Source organism: Mesoplodon mirus (assembly GCF_964341445.2).
Source record: "Mesoplodon mirus genome assembly, chromosome: 7".
NCBI classification, from domain to species: domain Eukaryota; kingdom Metazoa; phylum Chordata; class Mammalia; order Artiodactyla; family Ziphiidae; genus Mesoplodon; species Mesoplodon mirus.
In genome coordinates this window covers 4,512,984-4,532,432 of record NC_138983.1, presented here as the reverse complement: position 1 = coordinate 4,532,432, position 19,449 = coordinate 4,512,984, and the positions used below count along the sequence as shown (strand labels likewise).

At 51.8% G+C, this 19,449-nt stretch overlaps 1 protein-coding gene across 1 annotated transcript; it reads left to right on the top strand.

Moving 5' to 3' along the window:
- Nucleotides 1-2,426: 2,426 nt before the first annotated feature.
- SMIM38 (small integral membrane protein 38) lies at nt 2,427-2,582 on the top strand (the record flags this gene model as incomplete). Its single annotated transcript, XM_082627446.1, has 1 exon — nt 2,427-2,582. One exon carries the CDS (start codon nt 2,427-2,429, stop codon nt 2,580-2,582), a length of 156 nt encoding a protein of 51 aa, XP_082483572.1.
- Nucleotides 2,583-19,449: the final 16,867 nt, after the last annotated feature.

Here is a 19,449-nt window from a genome sequence, read left to right as displayed (position 1 = left end):
ACCCTGGAGAGTCTCTGTGCGTGGACGCCACATGACCGGGGCAATGTTGATTTTGTGTGTCGATTGTGTGCTCGCAAACAGAGAGGTTTATCCAAGGCCACCTTGTCCCCGCTGCTGGGTCAGGGGCTGCGGGGTGGGAGGCTGAGAGCAGGAGGACGGGCCCTGCCTGGCATGCACCCCTGCCTGTGGCCACCCCAGGATATGCCCACTGGGAGATGCTGACTTTCCAGGTAAGAGAAACTCGAGGAAAAGTCTTCTCCCTCCCCACTCTCGGCCGCTCTCCCCTGGGACCTTCACTCCCCACGCAGGTGGGTTCTCAGTGGCTGGGTGGGTGGGCACTTGTGAACGCTCCTGGGTACTTTCTGCAACATTCTGGAAGCCCTTATCCAGTTGCCACGTCCTGGATCTGTTTGATTACTGACTCCATGTTGGGCTCCTACGATCTGAATTCCCCCGTGTGTTTGAAGTGGTCTTCAATCCTCTGTCAGGGCAAATGAGCCCAGGGCTGAATGTTACCTGAGAGTCTATTCCGCGGACGCGCCGGACGCCTGGCCAGGCCACCGGCTGGCGGCTCTCTCTGTGGATGGAGGTGGAAAGGGGTGTTTGCCCCCCAGAGGGCACAGTATGGCACTGGGCACTTTCGAGACAGCCTTTGCTGGTCGGGGTGATACCTGAGCTCCAGGGGTGAGGGCTGGGGGAGGGTGCAGGTCGGGGGCTCAACTTGGGTCTGGCTCACGGCAAGTGTCCACACACGTCCACTGGATCGTCGTTAGGAAACCACGAGCAAACGCCATCTTCCCACTGTCCATCTTACACTGGGCTCCCTGTCAAAGGCTTTGCATTCACTCCTTAGCTAGAACCTTCTGGAAAGGCTGGGTGGGAGCACATTCTCATTTTGTAGATGAAGGAGAAATTCAGGAGCTGGCTTCAGGTGGCCCGCATCCCTGGAGGCCACTCAGCTTTCTCCCTGGCTCGGGTACCTGGGGGTGGACCATTTCCCGGTGAGAACTCGGCTGGCCTCCTGCAGCATCCAGGGACCTGGCCTCCAGCTTGCACCCCTTTGTGCTGCAGTGCCGGGGAACTGGGGTTGGAGGAGGGGCTGTCTCTTCACCCAAGGGAAACGTGGCTGGGAAGGGACAGAGATGAACTTGGGGGTGGGCAGCGCCTGCAGAGGTGTGTGTGCCCTGGTGTGTGTACACGCGTGTGTGCGCACGGGGCACAAACACGCGCATGTGTATGTTATATGTGCAGGTGTGTGTATGTGTGTGTGGGGGGTGTGTGTGTGTGTGGCAGGCAGATGCTGTTATTTCAGCAGTGTGGTGGGGACATTTCTGAGGGTGTCCTCTCGGGGGACAGGAAGGCAGCCAGTGATTCCACGCACAGGCACCTTGCTGGTCCCGTGTGGACACTGTCCCGTAGTCCTCATCATGGCCCTTCAAAGCAGAATTGTCTCTTGCCTCCCTTTCTGATGAGGTTTGTGGCCCCATAGGTGAGCTGGTCGCTCCGAGGGTCCACGGTGGGCCCCGGCTTGAGGCCATGAGGGGTGTGAGGGGAGGCCCGCAGGACTGACTCGTCCAGCCTGGGCGGTGGGTGTCCTCCAAGGTCTCTTGGTGGGCTGGTGGGGGCGGTGATCGGGGGTCGGTGTTGCCCTTCCTGGGTGATTAAGCAGGTTCCCCTCCTGGGCCGCCGGCGCTGCCCCCGCCCCCAGCCCCACGCTGCCCACCCCCGCGGGCAGTGTGGGTCTTTGAGATGCTGGCGGCCCGTGTGCTAATTGAGCCGCGCCTGGGGTCGCCTCTGGGCTCAGAGCGACTGATCTCACCTTCTCTCCCCTCTCCTTCCCTTTCATCCGCCCAGCTCCCGCCTGCCCTCCTGCCGGGCTCCCCGCCCCTCCCGACGGGCCTGCTGCTGCTGCAGGGCCCGCAGCCGCTGGACAGCGCCGGCCTCCAGAAGTGATAGCTAATTGGGCAGAGAAAGGGCCCGATTGTCTGGCGGGCCGGAAGAGCGGGCGTGGGCGGCTGAAAGCACCCGGAGAAGGTGGCCAGCTTCGCCCAGCAGCTGCCGCCGGAGACGTTTGGAGATTACGTCAGTGCTGGGCAGGGGGGGCCTCCCGCCTGGGCCCTGACAATGCGGCCCTTGTCGGCCCCGAGAGCCGCCCGCTCGGGATGAATGGCGCGGGGCCTCTTCTCCAAGGAGGCTGCTCGCCGTCCCCGATCTGTCCTCCCCCGCCAGGGAGGCCCCTGGCTTGGGGCGCAGAGTGAACGGGCTCGGTTAGAGTGGGAGACCCCCGGCTGGCCTGAGCTCGCAGCCCAGGCTCCGGGCCGCACGGCTGGCGCTTGGCAGACCTGGACCTGGAAGCCGGTGCTCGGCGGGTCCACACGCTGACCACGCAGTCGGGGGCTGCGCTCTGGGGGGCGCCTGCCTGCGGCATGGCCTCCTGGTCTGCGGGGAGCGTGGGCCCCGACCCGCTCATGTTCGTGCTGGCCATCATCCTGCTGGCACGCTTCATTCTGTGGGCCTGCCTTGGGACCTACATCGATTATAGGCTGGCCCGGCGGCGGCCCCGCAAACCCAAGGAGGACTAGGGCCTCTGCCGGCCAGGGCCCTCAAGCTCCAGGCGCCGAAGGGCCGTCCCTCCAGGAGGGCGCTGTCCCAGAGACGACCTGTCCTGCGGCTCGGCGGGGGGGCACGGGGAGGGGCAGCAGAGCAGGCGAACCACTCCCTGCATCCCGCCCACGGGGCAGAGATGGACCGGCCCCACCTGGACTGACCAGGGCTGTCCTGGTCACATCCCCGTCGGGGGATGGATGGGGGGCCCCTGCCCGTCTCTCCACCAGGTCTGGTGTCCTGTGCTGAAGTGAGTGATCCTGGGAGTGGGTCTTGCTTTAATACTTTCCCTGCTTCCAATGCTTTATAATGTGTTTGCAGGAGGAGGTGGGTGTGAGCCAGAGGGGCTGGGTGGAGGGGTTGCAAGGACAGATGTGACCACATCAAAGCCAGCCCTGCCACCAAAAGCCACCCTCTGACTCAGTCTCCTGCAGGGAGAAGTAAGCGCAGACAGTGCCCTGGTTTTCCCAGAGCAGACCACTCGGAGGGTCTCAAGACAGACATGAGACTCTGAGTTCAAGTCCAGCTCTGGCTGACCGTGGGCAAATTCTCTTTCCCCATCTCTTAAATGGATGCAATAGTCCCTGCCCCCAGCCCCCACTGAAAGTTATCAGGAGGGTCAGGTAAGGGGTGGGGTGAGCCATCCCCCCCAAATATGCAAACTACAGGACATGTGGAGGACAATTTAATGGAGAAGTCACAGGACCCAGGGCCCTCTGTTTCTTTGTGCTTTTAAGTGTGTGGCTGAGACACCCCTGAGAAGATGGACAGGCAGGGAGACTTGACGGGTGCCCAAGAATCCGGCACCTCCTGTGCCCCCTCCTGTCACACCAGCCGGTTCACACCTGACTTAAGGGGCAGCACGTGGTGGCTCAATGCTTCTTGACTTGGCAGCAGATCTAAATCACCTGGAAGATTTTGGCAACACCAGTGGCCAAGTCCCCCGGACTGAGACGCATCAGCTGATTCGAGACGTTCCTGGGAGGCTGGAGCCTGGTGACACCATGAATTCCAAAAGGACTTGGGTCAGCCTGGATTCTTAGGTGGCCGTTAGGGGGCTGGAGTTGGTGAGCAGACACTTGGGCCCCCTGAGCCGGGAGCCGTCCGCCTTGCAGCATCCTGGCAGAAGGGACCACTGGGCAGTTGTGATAGCCAGTGGCCGAGCAGCACTCGTGTCCCCCTGTGTAAGGACAACTGGCCACGGGGTCCTGAGGGCTCTTGATCGCCGGGTTCGGGGAGGGGGTGTTCTCATTCTCTTTAGGGAAAATGTCATCTGATTTTCTTTAAAATGACCACGTATGATTTTGCTGATCTCTCTAAGGAAGAGGAATCACATTCGCTGTCATGAGCATGCACTAGTGGAAGGAGGTTTGCCCAGTATTGCCAGGTTTTAAAACTAAAAGTCCCACGACCTGAGAAACCCCTCTGTCCTGGGCAAAGCAGCCCCTTGGATGGAGGGAGAAGTCAGAGTTTCACATGACACACTCAAGTCTGGCCCATTGCTGAGTGTGTGTGACCTGCGTGTCCATGTGGGCATGTAGATTTGAGGTTCACCATTTTGGTCCATGAGCTAGAATCTGGGGGCTCTTGCTGGAACGGGGGAGGGGACACACTCTCCTGTTGGGGTTGTCCAGCAGAGGGAATGGAAGTGGCCAGCCTGGACCCATGGGAGAAGACGGGATTCTGCCAACGTTATTTGAACCCCTTTCCGGTTACATTGAGCAATAGATTTTTTTTTCCTTTTCCTTAAGCAAGTTTACATTGGTTTCTGTCACTTGAAACTGAGGAAATTACTAGTCAGAATTTTGTCAGAATTACTCATCAGAGTACAAGCCCTCTGCATCCACACGTCAACCGTCTATAGCCTCCTGACACGTCTGACTCAGTGCAGGCACTCCAAACACTGTGGCTGAGTCAAGAGAGGCTGTGTCCCGGTTCCACATAGGTAGAGGTTGTATTCAGCTGCAAGTAACAGATACGTAGACAAACAGTGACTTAAACAAGAGAAGTTTTTCTTTTTCTTTTTTTCATTTTTCTTTTACATGTGGCAAGAAGTCTGGCATTTGACATCCCCAGGTTGTGGTATGGCAGCTCCATGATATCATCAAGGACCCAGATCCCTCCATATTTCTGCTCTGCCATCTTTAGCATGAAGGTTTGGTCTTCATGGTTACAAGAAGACTGCAGCTACTCCAGCCATCTTGAGTGAATTCCAGGCAGGAAGAGAAAGAAAAGGGTGATGGAGAGGGAGAGATATCTATATCAGGGAGGCAAAGCTTCCCAGAAACCCTTACATTTATATGCCATAAACTAGAATTATGTCACATGGCATCCCTAGATGCTGAGACATGGTTCCTTGGCCATTCTTTGTCATTGCAGTCTTTATCCAGGACACTATCTTGGGTATTTGTGTGTCTTTAGTGGCATCCTTATGTGCCAGCTTTGCCCTTGTCTGCCACTGAGAAATATCAGCTGTGTTCACCTGTCCTTGGCAGCTCCACCCTGGAGTCAGAGGGTGGAACTTCTCATGGTTCCTTGGGGTTCCTAAGAATTTGTTCCAGTAAGACAGTCTAAGGATGAAAGAGACGTATTGCTTCTTAGAGATACATGGAGATGCTTCTTTACTCACACCTGGTAGCAACGGACAAAGACTGTAGCATGTGGAAGGTAGGCTGTGAATAGCTGATGGCTAAGTGAATGACAGTGATGAGCCTCAGATGCATAAATGGAGGGGTAGTGCTAGTCATTAACTCAGTAATGACTGAGTTATGACTGAGCACCTTCACTGGCCGCTCACAACGAGGGAGGCATCATGGATACAATGTTGAAAGTGAAGTGCCTGCTCTTTAGGTAGCTTGCAGTCTGGGAGGCAAGAAATGGGCAGCTAGACTAGAAATGAGTATTAGACCTGCACAAGGCACACGAAGGCTATTAACCACTAAGACTGTGGCCAGTGTAAATTAAGTTGTCCTATAAGTGTAAAACACACACCAAATTTTGAGGGCTTGGCACAGAAAATAATGTAAAATCTAATTAATAATGGTTTTCTACTGATTATACATTGAAATGATAATATTTTGGACACCTTGGGTTAAATAAAATATTACAATTAATCTCACCTGTTTCTCTTAATGCATTTTAGTGTGGATACTAGAAAATTTAAAATTACATATGTAGCTCACTTTTTTTTTTTTTTTTTTTTACATTGCACAGCACTGCAGCAGACCTTCATAGTGTAGTGAAAGTGCTATGGTGTGTGAGTGGATTGTGTGTTATAGGAACACAGAAGGGAGCTTCCTGGAGGAGGGGTCTTAAGTGATAATGTAACTATGGCATACTAGAACCTATGAGATGCAGCTAAAGCAATTCTTGGAGGAAAAGTTATGGCCTTAAATGCCTTTATTAATAAACATGAATAAAAATGGATGGATTAAGCATACGACTCAATACATTGAAAAAAGAACAATGGAACAAAGCTGAGAAAAACAGAGGCAGAAATAAAGGTAAGAGAGGAAATTAACGTGTTAACACTGATAGAATTAACTAATGTATCCAAATCCTGGATTTCTTTCTTTCTTTCTTTTTTTAAACATTTCTTCTGCATTCCTTTTCTTCTTCTTCTCCTCCTCCTCTCTTCTTCTTCTTGCTCATTGTGTTAAAATACACAACATAAAGTTTACCATCTTAGCCATTTTTAAGTGGTGTTTTTGAGGGGGAAGACACCCAACAATAAAAGGGACATTATTAACCAACCCAATCAAGAAAAAAGGAGAAGAAAACACACACAAAATTAAAACGCTTATGGGGAAACAACTACAGAGACATGGAAAACTCAATTCTCAGGAAACAGGTTCTGGTGTATTTGAAGGGTTTTGAGAATTTGAAAACATAGGGAACACAATTTATAAAAAATGACCCCAAAAGAGATGTAATATCTACACAAATGGATTACCCTTGGAGAAACAAGTAGTTGTCTAAGTCTACCTCCTTAAAAAAAAAAAAAGCATAGAGGTCCAGAATGTTTCAGAGGAAGACCCCTTATCACACCAAAAAAGAACAGGTGATACAACACGACTTAAACTGCTCTAGCACATAAAAGAAGGACAGTTCCCATTTCTTTTTAATGTAGTAAACATTCACGGATGCCCAAATCCACCAAAGGTAGTATAGAAAGAGAAATCACATACCAGTGTCACTTAAGAATATTGATGAAAAGATATAAACCATTGAATTAAGCATCATATTAAAGGGATAAAACACGGTGACCAAGAGGAGAGTGTTCCGGGAATGCAAAGATGGTTGAACATCAGAAAATCAATTGTGTAATTTACCATATTAATAGCCCCAAAGAGAAAAAAGTTTTTGATAACTTCCTTTGATATATTTCCAAAGGTATCTGGATAACATTCACATCCAATCTCAAACTCTGAAGAAAATGGAAATAGGTAATATACTGATATGCTTTTAACCTGAAAAAATAGTTCTCTCTTAACAGGAAAAGTAACATCATGATTAACAGGGAAATACAAGCAGCTTTTCTGTCAAAACCTGGAGTCAGGAGGAAGATGTTCACGATTGTCTGCATTTGTTCTGGAAGCACACCCCAGCACGATTAGAAAGAGGAAGGAAGTAGACGTATGAACACTGGAAGGGAGAGGATGCATCATTGTTTAGAGTGAGACGGCTGACTTTCTTGGAAAAATGAAGGAAAATCAATGAAAACAATTGATAACAGAATTCAGTAAAGTGGGTGGGTCTGAATCCATATGCAGAAACCACACATACAGCAATTTATCAGGAGACGTGATGGCATGAAAAATCCCATTTATAACAGCAACGTAAAGAACAAAATATCTAGGAGCAAACTTCATGACAACATGTTAGCCACTGTAGGTGGTCAAGTTATTTCCTTTTTTCTGTTTCTGTTATTTCCTTAGGTGGCCTAGGTGAGATTTATTGTGCACATGAGGCCCAAGGCTGGCCATCAGGAAGGAAGAGTCCTGGGCCGAGGAAGCCCAGACCTGACCCTCCAGGACAAGTCCCATCACGCCCATCTCTCTTACTTCCTACCTTGAGGCCCAGTGACCTTCAGGAGAAGCTGGCACCTTTGCCATGTTGCTGCCCATGCTTGTGGCCTGGGGCTTAGAGAGGTCATGACCACTGTGGCACCTGGGGCTGCACGTGAACCTTCACGGCACAAAATCTGATGGCTCCTCTGGAGTGGCCTCCTGAGCTGTGCACTCTGGCAGCTTAGCCAAGACAGCATAGAACACAGCCACCACCTTTTTTGGGGGAGGGTGGAGGGGTGCTTACATGCAGAGTGGCTAATTGTCTTAGGACTAAGGGATCTGGGGGCTCCAGGGCACATGGGATTTCAGTGCTAAAACCAGGAGGTCTTGGGCAAACTGGGATGGCTGGTCATCCTATTTCTAAGACCTTCTGGGTAGTAAAGAATTAACCTACCCAGAGAGAGTTCTGGTCTTTGCCCTCAGCTTCTGGGAAGGGATTTCCAGGTCCTTGGAATGTTCTGCCTGGTAAGAGTGTCTTTGTTTACCTGGGACCTGGGGCCACATTAGACAGTCTAAGGATGTGACTTGGGATGGGGGCTTTGGGCCATGCAGTGTCTGCTCTACCTCTGGAAGGGCTGGGGACTGAAGACCAGACCTGTGGGTGGTCCAGTGTGTCTGAGGCATGGAGCCCAATGAAAACTCTGCAGGCCAAGGCTCAGGGGACCTCCCTGGTTGGCGATACTCCGAGTGTGTTGCTGGGAAGAGCTGGCGCCATCCTTAACTCCATGGGGAGGGATGACCAAAGCTCCATGCATGGACCTTTCCTGGACTCTGCCTTATGCATCTCTGTCCACGGCTGATTTTAATCTGTACCCTTTTGCTGTAATAAACCATAACTATGAGTATAACGGCTTTCATTGAGTTTGGAATCTTTCGAACAAATGATGGAAACTGAGAACCGGGGGACCCCCCAAACCTGTAATTGGGGTCAGAAGTGAGGGTGGTCTTGAGGACTCATCCTGGGTTTTGCATCTTCCTTCTCCTCCCTCCTCCTTGAAAAGTACAGAAGGGGCTCCTGTGAAAAGCGCGTCTGCCCCTCACCTCTCCCCCCAGCTATCTGACCCCCTCCCGAAATGCATCCACTGTACTGGGTTTCTTGCGTCCGGTCTGGAGCTATTCTGAGTGCTTGTGAACAAATACAAATGTCTTCTCCCGCCCGTCACCCCCTCTTTCGCCACAACTGGCAACACGTTCCTCACACACTTCCTATTGTCCTGCACCAGTTTTGGTGAATTTTCTATTTTTTTCTCTAAGGACCACGTATTTGTTAAGAAACAAATGAAGAAAAGACTGGGTTACACATCTTGGAAAAGTGAAGCAAGGGGGGTGCCAAGGGATGAGGGTCTGGGGGGCGTTTAGGGAGCAGATGTTGCCTTGTGTGTTTAGAGTGGGGTGAGTAGGGAAGGGGCACCTGGAGGGGGGCGGGAAACAGGGCAAAGGGGGTGTGGTCTCTCCGTCTGTGAACCAACGGCATCTCTAGAACTGCCCTCCCTACCTCCCTACCAAAAGGCTGCGCAGCCAGGGAGCAGGTATTTCTTCCGACGCCAGAGATGGAGGAGACGGGCGGCGGGGTGGACACCAGGTTCTTCCCCCGGAGGAGGAGGGTTAGGAGGACACAGCTAGGTTGGTGCAGGAGCACCAGGGCAGCCCCCTGCAACCAGTCTGTGTGTGTGGGGAGCAGGACAGGGTGCTGAGACCTCAAGAAACAACTCCTCCATCCCCGCCTCATGCCCCCCAGGCGGGACATGACAGGTGCCACCCTCTGCCCAGCTGCCTCTTTTGCAGGTGCATCCCGGGCATCCTGAGACGCTCTGTTCTGGGGGAGCAGGTGGGTGGGAGTGACCAGCTCACCACTCGGCCAGGCATCGGCCCCCGGGTGCAGGCAGAGCAGCCCAGCCCCTGGCCCCCTACCCGGCTGGCTTGGTCTGAGAGCAGCCACTTGGCCTCAACCCACTCCCCCGAGAGCAGCCTGCGGAGCCCCTGTGGTGGAGATGAATCACTGGTTCTAAAAATAAAAAGAGTTAAGTCATGAAACAGTGTATTTCCTTTTTAAGCCAGATGTGTCTGCCAAGGGATCCCCAGCAGTTTGGTATGGCAGGGAGGGCCAGGAGCCCTCAGCAATGCCTGGAGCCTCGGGCCGCTGGAGACTCTCTTTCACTCGCTCACACCCACCACAGGGATTAGCACCTGCACGGGCTCGGCACACGGCGGGATAGATGGATGAGGTGGTCCTTGCCTCAGCGGCTCTTGGTTGAGTGGGGAAAATAGATGACATGTGAATAATGCCCACATCGGGCAGACGGCCCTAAGGGCTATAACCACGGGGCAGAGTGTCATGGAGATACACACAGGGAAGGGGCGTTAATTCTCTCTCAGGGTCTGGGGAAAGCTTCCTGGAGGAGGTGTCACTGGAAGTAAGACTTGGGCTACTCTGACAGGCAGATAGAGGAGGGGTGGTGTTCTAGGCCGAAGGAAGAGTGTGAGCAAGGGCTGGGAGGCTGGATGCTCAGGACTGCTCAGATCACCTGGTTACACATGCAGATTCCTGGCACCCCCCCAGACCAGCTGGCTTTAAATCTCTGAGAGTGGGCCCCAGAAATAGGGCTAACAAGCTACCCCAGGTGATTTGCATGCTCCTCAAGTTGAGATCCACTGGTCTGGGTGCTGGATGTGTAGAAGAGGGAGTGAAGATGTACAGTGCAGTGTAGGTTGGGTCCAAATTGTGAGGGCTTTGACTTTTCCCTAGGAGTTAGGACTTTAGCATACAAACAAGAGGTAGCCTTCAAGGGAGTGATGATCCTGGATCTGTGCTTGAGGATGGTTTCTGGGAGCGATGAGGGTGACGGATTAATGGGGTAGGAGGTCCAGGGGATGGAGAGGGCACCGAAGCTTGGGCAGAGGTCAGGGGGTCTGGACCATGGAAATGATGTGAGAGGAAGGGTGGGAGGTCTGAGACACAGCAGGGACAGGACTCGGGTCGCTTCCCTAAGCCCCGGGGGCTCAGGGAGAACCCTGTGATGGTCACTGGGGAAGTATGTGCAGAGTTAGCAGTTATGGGGGGTTATGTGCTTGTCATCATCATTGGAGGAGGAGGAGGAAGAGGGGGAGGGGGGAGTGCTGGGCCCCAGAAGCCAGGGGCGGAGGGTTTCTGGAGATGCCCAGTGGTCAGGGGCAAAGAACGGGGAGGGAGGACGGAGGGGCGTGTGGGGAAATCCTTGGAGAGAACAGCAGCACCTGGCGCTGGAGGTGCCAGGAGGGACTAGAGGTCAGAGGGGCGGGAGGGAGTTCTGCACGGATCCACCCGTGTGGAGGTGGCCATACAGGGCTACGTTCTGAGCCACCGGTCACCTGGGTTTGAATCCCTTTTCTTTTCCTCTCCCCACGTGATCTGGGCACAGGTTTTACCCTCATGAGGACCAGGTTCCTGTCTGCAAGACGGGGACAGGACAACTGTCTTCTGCAAAGCTCTCAGAGCAGAGGCAACGCACAGAGCCTGTCCCTGTCAGATTGCAGGAAAGCCCAGAAGCGTCCCCGGGGCTGTGTGTATCAGTGTGTCGGATGGGACTTTTCTTGGCTGAAGCCACGAAGCTGACAAGGTGATAAGAGCCCTGTGTTCTTGAGAGGTGCGAGGCTCTTTGTCTCGTCTGACTGGAAGAACAGAATGTCCCCAGCTGTCACCCCCATCACCCACCTCCAGCTTCAACAGGGCTGGAAAATGGGTCCCTGGGGGTCATTGGTGAGTGGGTGCCATGGCATTGCAGGTGATTCTGTCTCTTCTGGCCAAGCCAAAGTTGGGAGGTCCCCATAAAACTGTTCAGAGCCTGGGGCGCCTGCAGGGAGCAAGGGGTGATGATTTCTGTGATGTGGAATCGTGGCTGAGGGTCGCTGGGGGCTCAGAAAGTAGTGGGAGGGTGAAGGCTGGGAGAGCTCGTCTGGGATTCCCTGGACCTGGGGGTCACACATGAATGTAATCACTGGTACCTGCTTCTCTGCTGTAAATTCAGAGACTGGAGGCTGGGTGGAGCTGCCCCCAGGGCAGAATGAAGAGAGAGGCAGTGGGGCCACCTGCACGGACCCCCTTAGTTATGGGTAAGTGTGGCAGAGACTCTGAATTTTCCCATAGGGTCGAGTCATTGCCCCCATCCCCCTTACTGATAGGACCCCTGAGGCTCAGCTGAGCAGGGTCACCAGCTAGAGGCCACTTCCCCAGCTCTCCTGTGGCACGTATGCCATGAGATTGGGTTGTGGTCAACAGGACGTGCAAGAAAGGGATGGATGAAGCTGTCAGCGACACCCTTGAAAAGGAAGTGATTCCCTTGGGTGTGGATGAGCGATGCAATGGAATGAACCCAGTTCCTTGGGCAGCCTCATAGCGTGGAGCCCCTGGCCTGTCTTGGACCACCCTCAAACTCTAGATTGTCCCAAGAGAGTTGAAAGTCCATCTTATGTGTGCTGTTGTATTTTGGGGCTCTTTGTTACGGCAGCTTTGTCTGTGCCCTGACTAATACAACAGGGATGACGACGTCCTCGTGGACCAAGGGAAACTGAGGAAGGCAGTGAGTGGAAGGCTGGAGCCATCCTTTAGGGACACCACTCCTGCAGGCAGCCCGCTGGAGGCGACCACCCCCAGAAGTTAGAGTCTGTGGGGTGGAGATTTGGGGGCAGGAGATGAGGAGGGCTTGGAAGGTCACAAGAGGTCAGCCAGACAGCACTCACGTGGGTCCCTAAAGAACCCACAGAGGTTCCAGACGGAGGGCCAGCATCTTGCTTTTGCCACATGGGCTGGATTATAATCATCCCAACCAGGTAGAAATGTCTCCTCTGCCCCCACCCCTCCTTTCAGGCCCCAATTCCTAGAGAGGGGGAGACGGAAAGGAGAGAAAAGGGACAGACTGCAGTTCCCCCCCACTACCTGAGTCATGGGACAGGGCTGAGCTTGGGGGAGACAAGGTAAAAGAATGTTGAACTAGATGTGAGGACATGGAGCTGATTTGGACTTGATTGGACTCATTGATACCCCCAAAATGAGTCTTAATGACAAAATGAATCTTAATTATGTTCTCATACAAGAAAATGACTGACAAGCTCTGGGGATCATACTCGAAACATCAGGAAGGGATGGTGAAGGAGATGTCACTGGGCACGTGTGAAGGCATGGATGGAGGGAGACAAAGCTATTGTCTGTTCTGGGGCTGTTAGTTATGCAGCTTGGTCCGTATCCTAACTGGTACACCCTTTCAGTAAACCTGCTACATTCAACCTCCTCATTCGTAAAATAGACCGACTGCCTGGCCTACGGCACAGAGATCCAGGAAGTGTCAGGACACACAGAACACCTTTGTGCTGCCCTTTTCTCTAAGGCTTGCCTTCTCTTCACTTCCCTGTAAGCCTTTGAGGCCAGGACCCATGACGATGGCCTAACACGATGCCCCATTTTCATCCTCCTAAGAAGCATTTGCTGCCTGTCAGGAGAACAAACCCTTTGGACGTCAGCTATTCTTGTCATGACCTCAGAGAGACAGAAATTAGCAGGAGAATCAGAGAGAAATGGCCACCCTCTCCCACCCATTTCTTCTCACCATTGATAACGATGGGGGTAGCCTTGGAAGGAGTATGTGTGTGGTGGGTAGCCTCACGTTTTGGAATCTGTTTGGCAAAGCCTTGTGCTTTGGGAATTTGAAGCTGGCCGAGGTGGGCTCGTGCATTTCTGGAACTGCTGTGGGCTGGGGGCAGGTGAGGATGTTTCCTTAGAGCCCCAAGGTCTTGGGATTGAGTGAGCTGTCTCTAGCTGATCTTGGGGACGGGCAGGCAGATGGATGATCCTAACATAGCCAATGGCAGTTTCCACAAGATGCCCGTGGGAATTCTTCCCCCACTTCCCTGGCTGTCTTCACCCACATCCCTGGGCCCCCCAAAGTATCTGGTGAACGCTCACCACAGCGGTGTGGACAGCTGTCTGATTGTGGTCTCACCCCACCCTGAACACATGCCTGACAACCCACTCCTTCCCAGCGGATTGGGCAGGGGCCAGCGGAGAGGGAAAGAAAACACTTCGATCCATCCTCAGCTCCCAGCACTCTGTAGGAAGAACAAGCAATGGAAGAGTAACACATACCAAAAACGAGAAGTCAGGATCATGGGAAAATAGACGTTAAACAAGGAAGGTGAATCCAAGGACGAGGTGGGGTAGGAAACAGGCTCACTCTGTGGTTGCTCTGGCCAAGCTACAAATTTCTGGCAGCCAAAGGGAGCAGGGAAAGAATGAAAGGTTTAGAATCTGCACAGCCATTGGAGAAAATATGCCCCTCCTCAGGAACTGTAAATGTTCCCTAGCACTTATTTGTAAAAGAAATTTGTCACAAGGGGCTTCACCTAAACATTACTGGGACATTTGGTGATTGTATTAGCCAAGGTTTTCCGGACAAACAGAACCAACAGGGTGTGTATATATATATAAAGAGATTTATTATACGGAATTGGCTCACATGATTATGGAGTCTGGCAAATACAAACTTTCCAGGCTGGAGACCCAGAAGGCCCAATGTTCAGTTAGAGTCTGAAAACAGTCTGCCGTAGAACTAGGAAGAGCTGATTTTGCAGATGAAGCCTGAAGGCCGTCTGCTGGAGAAGGCTCTCTTGCTCAGAGGAGGCTGGGCTTTTTCTTCTAGTCAGGTCTTCAACTGATTGGACGAGGCCCACCACACAGGTAGGACAATCCATGATTGGGTCTACCAACTCACGTGTTATCCCCATCTAAAAACACCCTCCCAGACACATCCAGAATAATGTTTGATCAATTATACGAGCACCCTGTGGTCCAGCCAAGTTGACACATAAAGTTAACCATCCTGGTGATGGTCAGTGTTGTCCCCCATCTCTACAACTACAGTCATGTACTGATTGGGCAGGGCCACCAGATGCAACTCAAGAAAGCACTCAAGGGGGTCATGCCACGGTTCTCATGGAGGAGGGATAAGTCCACTTCCCCTTGGCCACAGTCCATCTCCAGGGCTGGTGTGCATCTTAGGGACATCTGAGATTCTCCAACTAGACTGTTGACCGGGCAGACATGAGACATTGCCATCGATTTATTGTTTTAACCAGAGGGGTCAAGTTTGGAAAAGAAGCACATGAGGATGTCAGGTGCGTGAGGACGCGGTAATAAGAGTGATTTCAAGGGCACAGCTTAGGGCAAAGGGCTCTGGGAAATGTAGTCCCGTTTCTACAGTGCCCGGGCAGGACTGCAATGGATCTGAGAGCAAACCACTCAGAAACCCATAAGGCTCATGCGAGTGTCTGCTGGAGTGTCACATGCTGAGAAAGCCTCCCCTGACACCCCACCCCCCGGCCCACCCAGCATCTTATCTCCTTGCTTACCTGCCTTTATTTTCTGCCATAGAACTTGGTACCAGCTGATGCTGCTTTATGTATTAATTGTCTTCTCTGGGTCATCTTTTTATTTAATGGATTGTCTGGAGTGCAAGCCCCAGAGGGCAGGGGTTGGCCTGCCTGTGTCACTGTTTTGCTCACTTGATGATGGTGCCTGGCGCCTAGTAGGTGCTTAGCCTCCGTTTCAGGGTTGACTGGCTCTTCTGCGTACACTCTCCTCTGGCTACACGTCCCCATTCCTTCAGCCATGCCCTGGCGCCTGGCTTTTGGCTGGTCCCTGTGCTGCAGCCCCTTCTAGTCCAGACAACTGGGAGAGGCTGGACTGATGGAGGGGCCAGTGTCAAGGGCTTCCTGCCTCTAGCCTTGCAGCTTCCATCAGCAGACACGGCTTCATCTCGACTCCTCGGATGCTGGACAAGCCTGCAGGTCTGTTCCCATGGCCCATGGGGCCATTTACCGGCAAGGAGGGTGTGGGTGTTGCCCTTGAGGGGTTAAGGGGCCATTGCGGGAGCTGGACAAAGATGCAGCCTCTACGTCAGGGCCAAGGCTTATTGAATGACCCACAGGGGCTAGTCACCTTCCTAACAACATTCTGTGCATCCTTTCATGTACTTTTCACAAACCTCCACTGGGGCAGGTACTGTCACCATCCCTGGGCCTTGAAGCAATTTGCCCCCCACCCCTTTGGCAAGTGAGCATCCGGGCTGTGGGCAGAGGTGGTCTGACTACCGTGGCCCCCAGCCCCTTACCCTTGGCATGCTGTCCTCTGGGCCCTGTCCTGGGTGGACAAATGCCACTGCAGAGAATCCTGGGGGGATGCAGAAGGGGTGAGGAGTCCCAGCCTGGGGACAGCTGGACTCAGCCTCGAAGGCTGTAGAGGATGTTTGGAAGGGGGTGCTTTCTAAGGGAAGGCAGGGCTGCGGACCTTGTGTGTTGGGGCCAGGGGAGGGTGGGTTTGGAAGGCTGGTTGCTGGAAGGGGGATGCCCGGTGGCTAGATTCTGCCTGCTTGGAGGAGAAATGAGCTCTTGCTTGCAAAGAAACAGCTGTCTGGAGAGCTGTGCGCGTAGATGTTTTTACGCATGCTGTATATAACGTGGGAGAGGCTGGGCCCACATTCCCTATGTGTTTATTGCAGAACAATCTTATCCTAAGAATAACAGGAGAAATATCACCCACATCCCCACCACACCAACAAATCAGCTGTAAACTTTTCACGCTCCCTCTGGGCCGCATGCCTGTGCAGACAGGACTCAGAGACCACCTTTCAGAGAACAGACTTGTTTGTTCATTGATTTGCTGAGCAAAAGTTGACTAAGTACCTACCTATTTTGTGTCAGAAACGGTGCTCTTACAAATCTTTCTTAGATTTTTCTCTCCAGTTTTACCACCTATGTAAATGTCCCTCATTAATCAGGGTATGTTAATTGCTGTAACCACCAACCCCCCCCAAATACAGTGGCCTAATCCAAACAATGTGTATTTCTTATTTATGAGATTGCAGTGCAGGTGGGGGTGGGTCTCTGCTCCATGCGGTCATGCAGGGACCCAGGACCCTCCCTCCCAGAGATTGTACCATCCCCCAGAACCTGGGAAGCCTCCATTTGGTGCCCTTTGTTGGGCTGGCAGAGGATAAATAGAGAAAAGGAGCAGGAGACTTCTGGTCAGGCCTGGAGGTGCTGTACAACATTGGGTGGTGCTCAGTGATGTACCTGAACCTATCTGTGAGGGAGGCTGGGCGATGTGTGTGGTCTAGGTGGGCCTCCAGAAGGAAGGAGAAACAGGTGTGGTGACCATCTGTCCAGTGGCTGCCACAATCCCTCAATAATACATTGTTTAGTTCTGAAAAATAGAGTAGAAGGTACAAACCAAATGGTGGAAGGAAAAGGCAATATTTTCACCAAGAGTTGAAGGCTCCCAGGAAAATATACAATATGATGGCAAGCTGAAGGGAAACTCTGGGTCAGAGCCTGCTTGCTGGCCCGAGTTTGCCCAAATCCTTTCTGACCTCAAGAATGGGGTAGGCACAGGGCTCACTGCGGCCGGGGTGTCTGGTCACCGTAGAAGGATAGTAGAGAGAGTGGATTGCTTTGTACCATCTGCTTCTGTGCTTGCTGTGGCCAACTTCCCGTTCTCAGGAATAGGTCAGAGTAGATCACTTCTGGGGGATGCAACGGAAGTTCTCAACTGATGGAGGCTGCTGGGCAGAAGAAAGAGCAGGAACATCATTAGCATTTGGTCAAGGTCATCCAGTGGATAAGATTCTCACTCCAGCAATCTGCCTCGGGTGACAGTGGTGCAGTGGCAACAGAAATCTTGAGTCACATGGCTGTCACCTGGACCGGCAGTACATCACTGCTATCCTGGGATCTCCCTTCAGAGGTTTCCTGGGACCTCCTTCACCCCTCACCCATGGTGGATGAACTACTTCTTCCATCTCCAGTCTCCTTCTTGGTTTATTTTCTCACATTGGGGTAGCACATCTTTCAGTAGCTTCTTGAGAAATTGTTAACTCGTAGGCAAATTTTTTTGAGACCTTGCATGTCTGAAATGGTTTTTATTCCATCATGATACTTGATTGATACCATATCATGCCGTAAGATTTTGGATAGGAAATAATTTTCCTTCAGAATTTTGAAGGCATTGCTCCACTGTTTTCTTGCACCCAAGAAATTCTGTTGAGGATCTTGAAACCACTCTGAGAACTTATCTTTTGTATGTAATTGGTTTCCCCACCCCCCACCAAAGCTTGTAGAAACTTCTTTTTGTCCCAAGTGTACTAAAATTTCACAACGATGTGCTATGGTACAGGTCTATATTTATTTTCTATGCTGGATATTTCGTGGGACTCTTCAATCTGGAAAAAAAACCCTTCAGTGCTGGGAACTGTCTTGAATGATTTCATTGATGGTGTTTTCTGTTCTTCCTCTCAGATAACCTCTGTAGTGCCTGCTGTTTGGATGTTGGATCTTCTATATTTTTATCCTTCGTATCCTCTCTCTCGTTTTCTTCTCCCCTCTCTTCTCTTTTTATTTTACTTCCTGGGATATTTTCTCCACTTCATGTTTAAACTCTTTTATTGAGTTATCACTTCTGCTGTGATTTTTATTTTTAAATTTGGGAGCTCTTTCCTTTTTGTCCTCTGAATGGTCCTTTTTGATAGCACCCTGTTCTTGTTCTTGGGTGTGACATTCTACCTCTCTGAGGATGTTGAGGACAGCTTCTTGTTGTCGATACAGTTGTGAAAGCTTTCTTTCCCTTGAACAGTCTCAGTTTCCTCTGAATTGCATTTTTCTGTTGGTTGTTTTGGTGTCTGTCTCTCATGTAAGACTGTTAGCAGATGTCTGATAGCTTTTGGCTGTCCACTCATGACTAAGTTGGGGGAGGGGGGTGGGCACAGAACTCATTGAAAGTTCAAGAGTGGAGGTTGACCACTCTTGAAGCCCCATAAGCTTCACTGTGGTTTTTGAGGATCCCCTGATATCAGAACCCTTAGACCCTTCCTCTTGGGCTGGATTAGGTCTCACTGAGGGGCGAGGTCTGATTGCTGGTGTTCTGGAACCTAGTTGGTGAAGGGGGAGGATGCAAAGGGTCATTCAACCTGCCTCCCTGGTCTTGGCAATGTAATCAAGGCCCTCCACTGGGCTGGCATCCCCTAGCCTGGAAGCCTCTGTATTAATCTGCCCAGAAAATAAAATTCTTCTTCTAGGATTGGGGGTGGTGGTGTCCTCCCACTTGTGGGAGGGGTCTGGGGCTCCAACTGTATCTCAGAACATCTCACCTAGTCCTCTTCATCATGGCAGCCTCTTCATCCCAGTTCCAGAGGGGATTCTGGGAGGATTCTGCTGTGGAAATCAGCTCTTCCCCAACCCCTTGACTTTCCCAGGGGCCACCCATGGGATCCAGCTTTTAAAAGTCATTCTGCTAAGTCAGTGTTCACCCCCTAGTCTCCTGTCTTCCCTCTAAAATATAGTTGCTGCAGTACCTTTTCCATTCTCTGCATCTTTGTGTGTTTACGTCTTCAAGATCCCTTTACCACGGCATTGGTCATGTACTGGGAAGGAGCAGAATTAGACGCCATCAGTCACCTGCCTTCAGGAGCACCTTTTGTTTTGCCCCCTTTAACATTGTTTTCTCATCTCACTGTCTGATTTTCACAGCGGTGATTTTCATGGTGAGACAACAAGGGAGGCTTTTCTTTCCAAAAATGTGTTCTGTGAAATGTTGGCCGAGGATGAAAATTGTTCTGGGGTCAAATAGTTTGGGATGTTTGGGGATATCCAAGGGTAACTGCAGTCAATCCCCAGGCCTGGGTGCAAAGACCCAGGGCCCGCCAGGCCACAGTGCTTCTAGAGCAATTCTGGCTGTAACTCCATCTCTGGAAAGGCA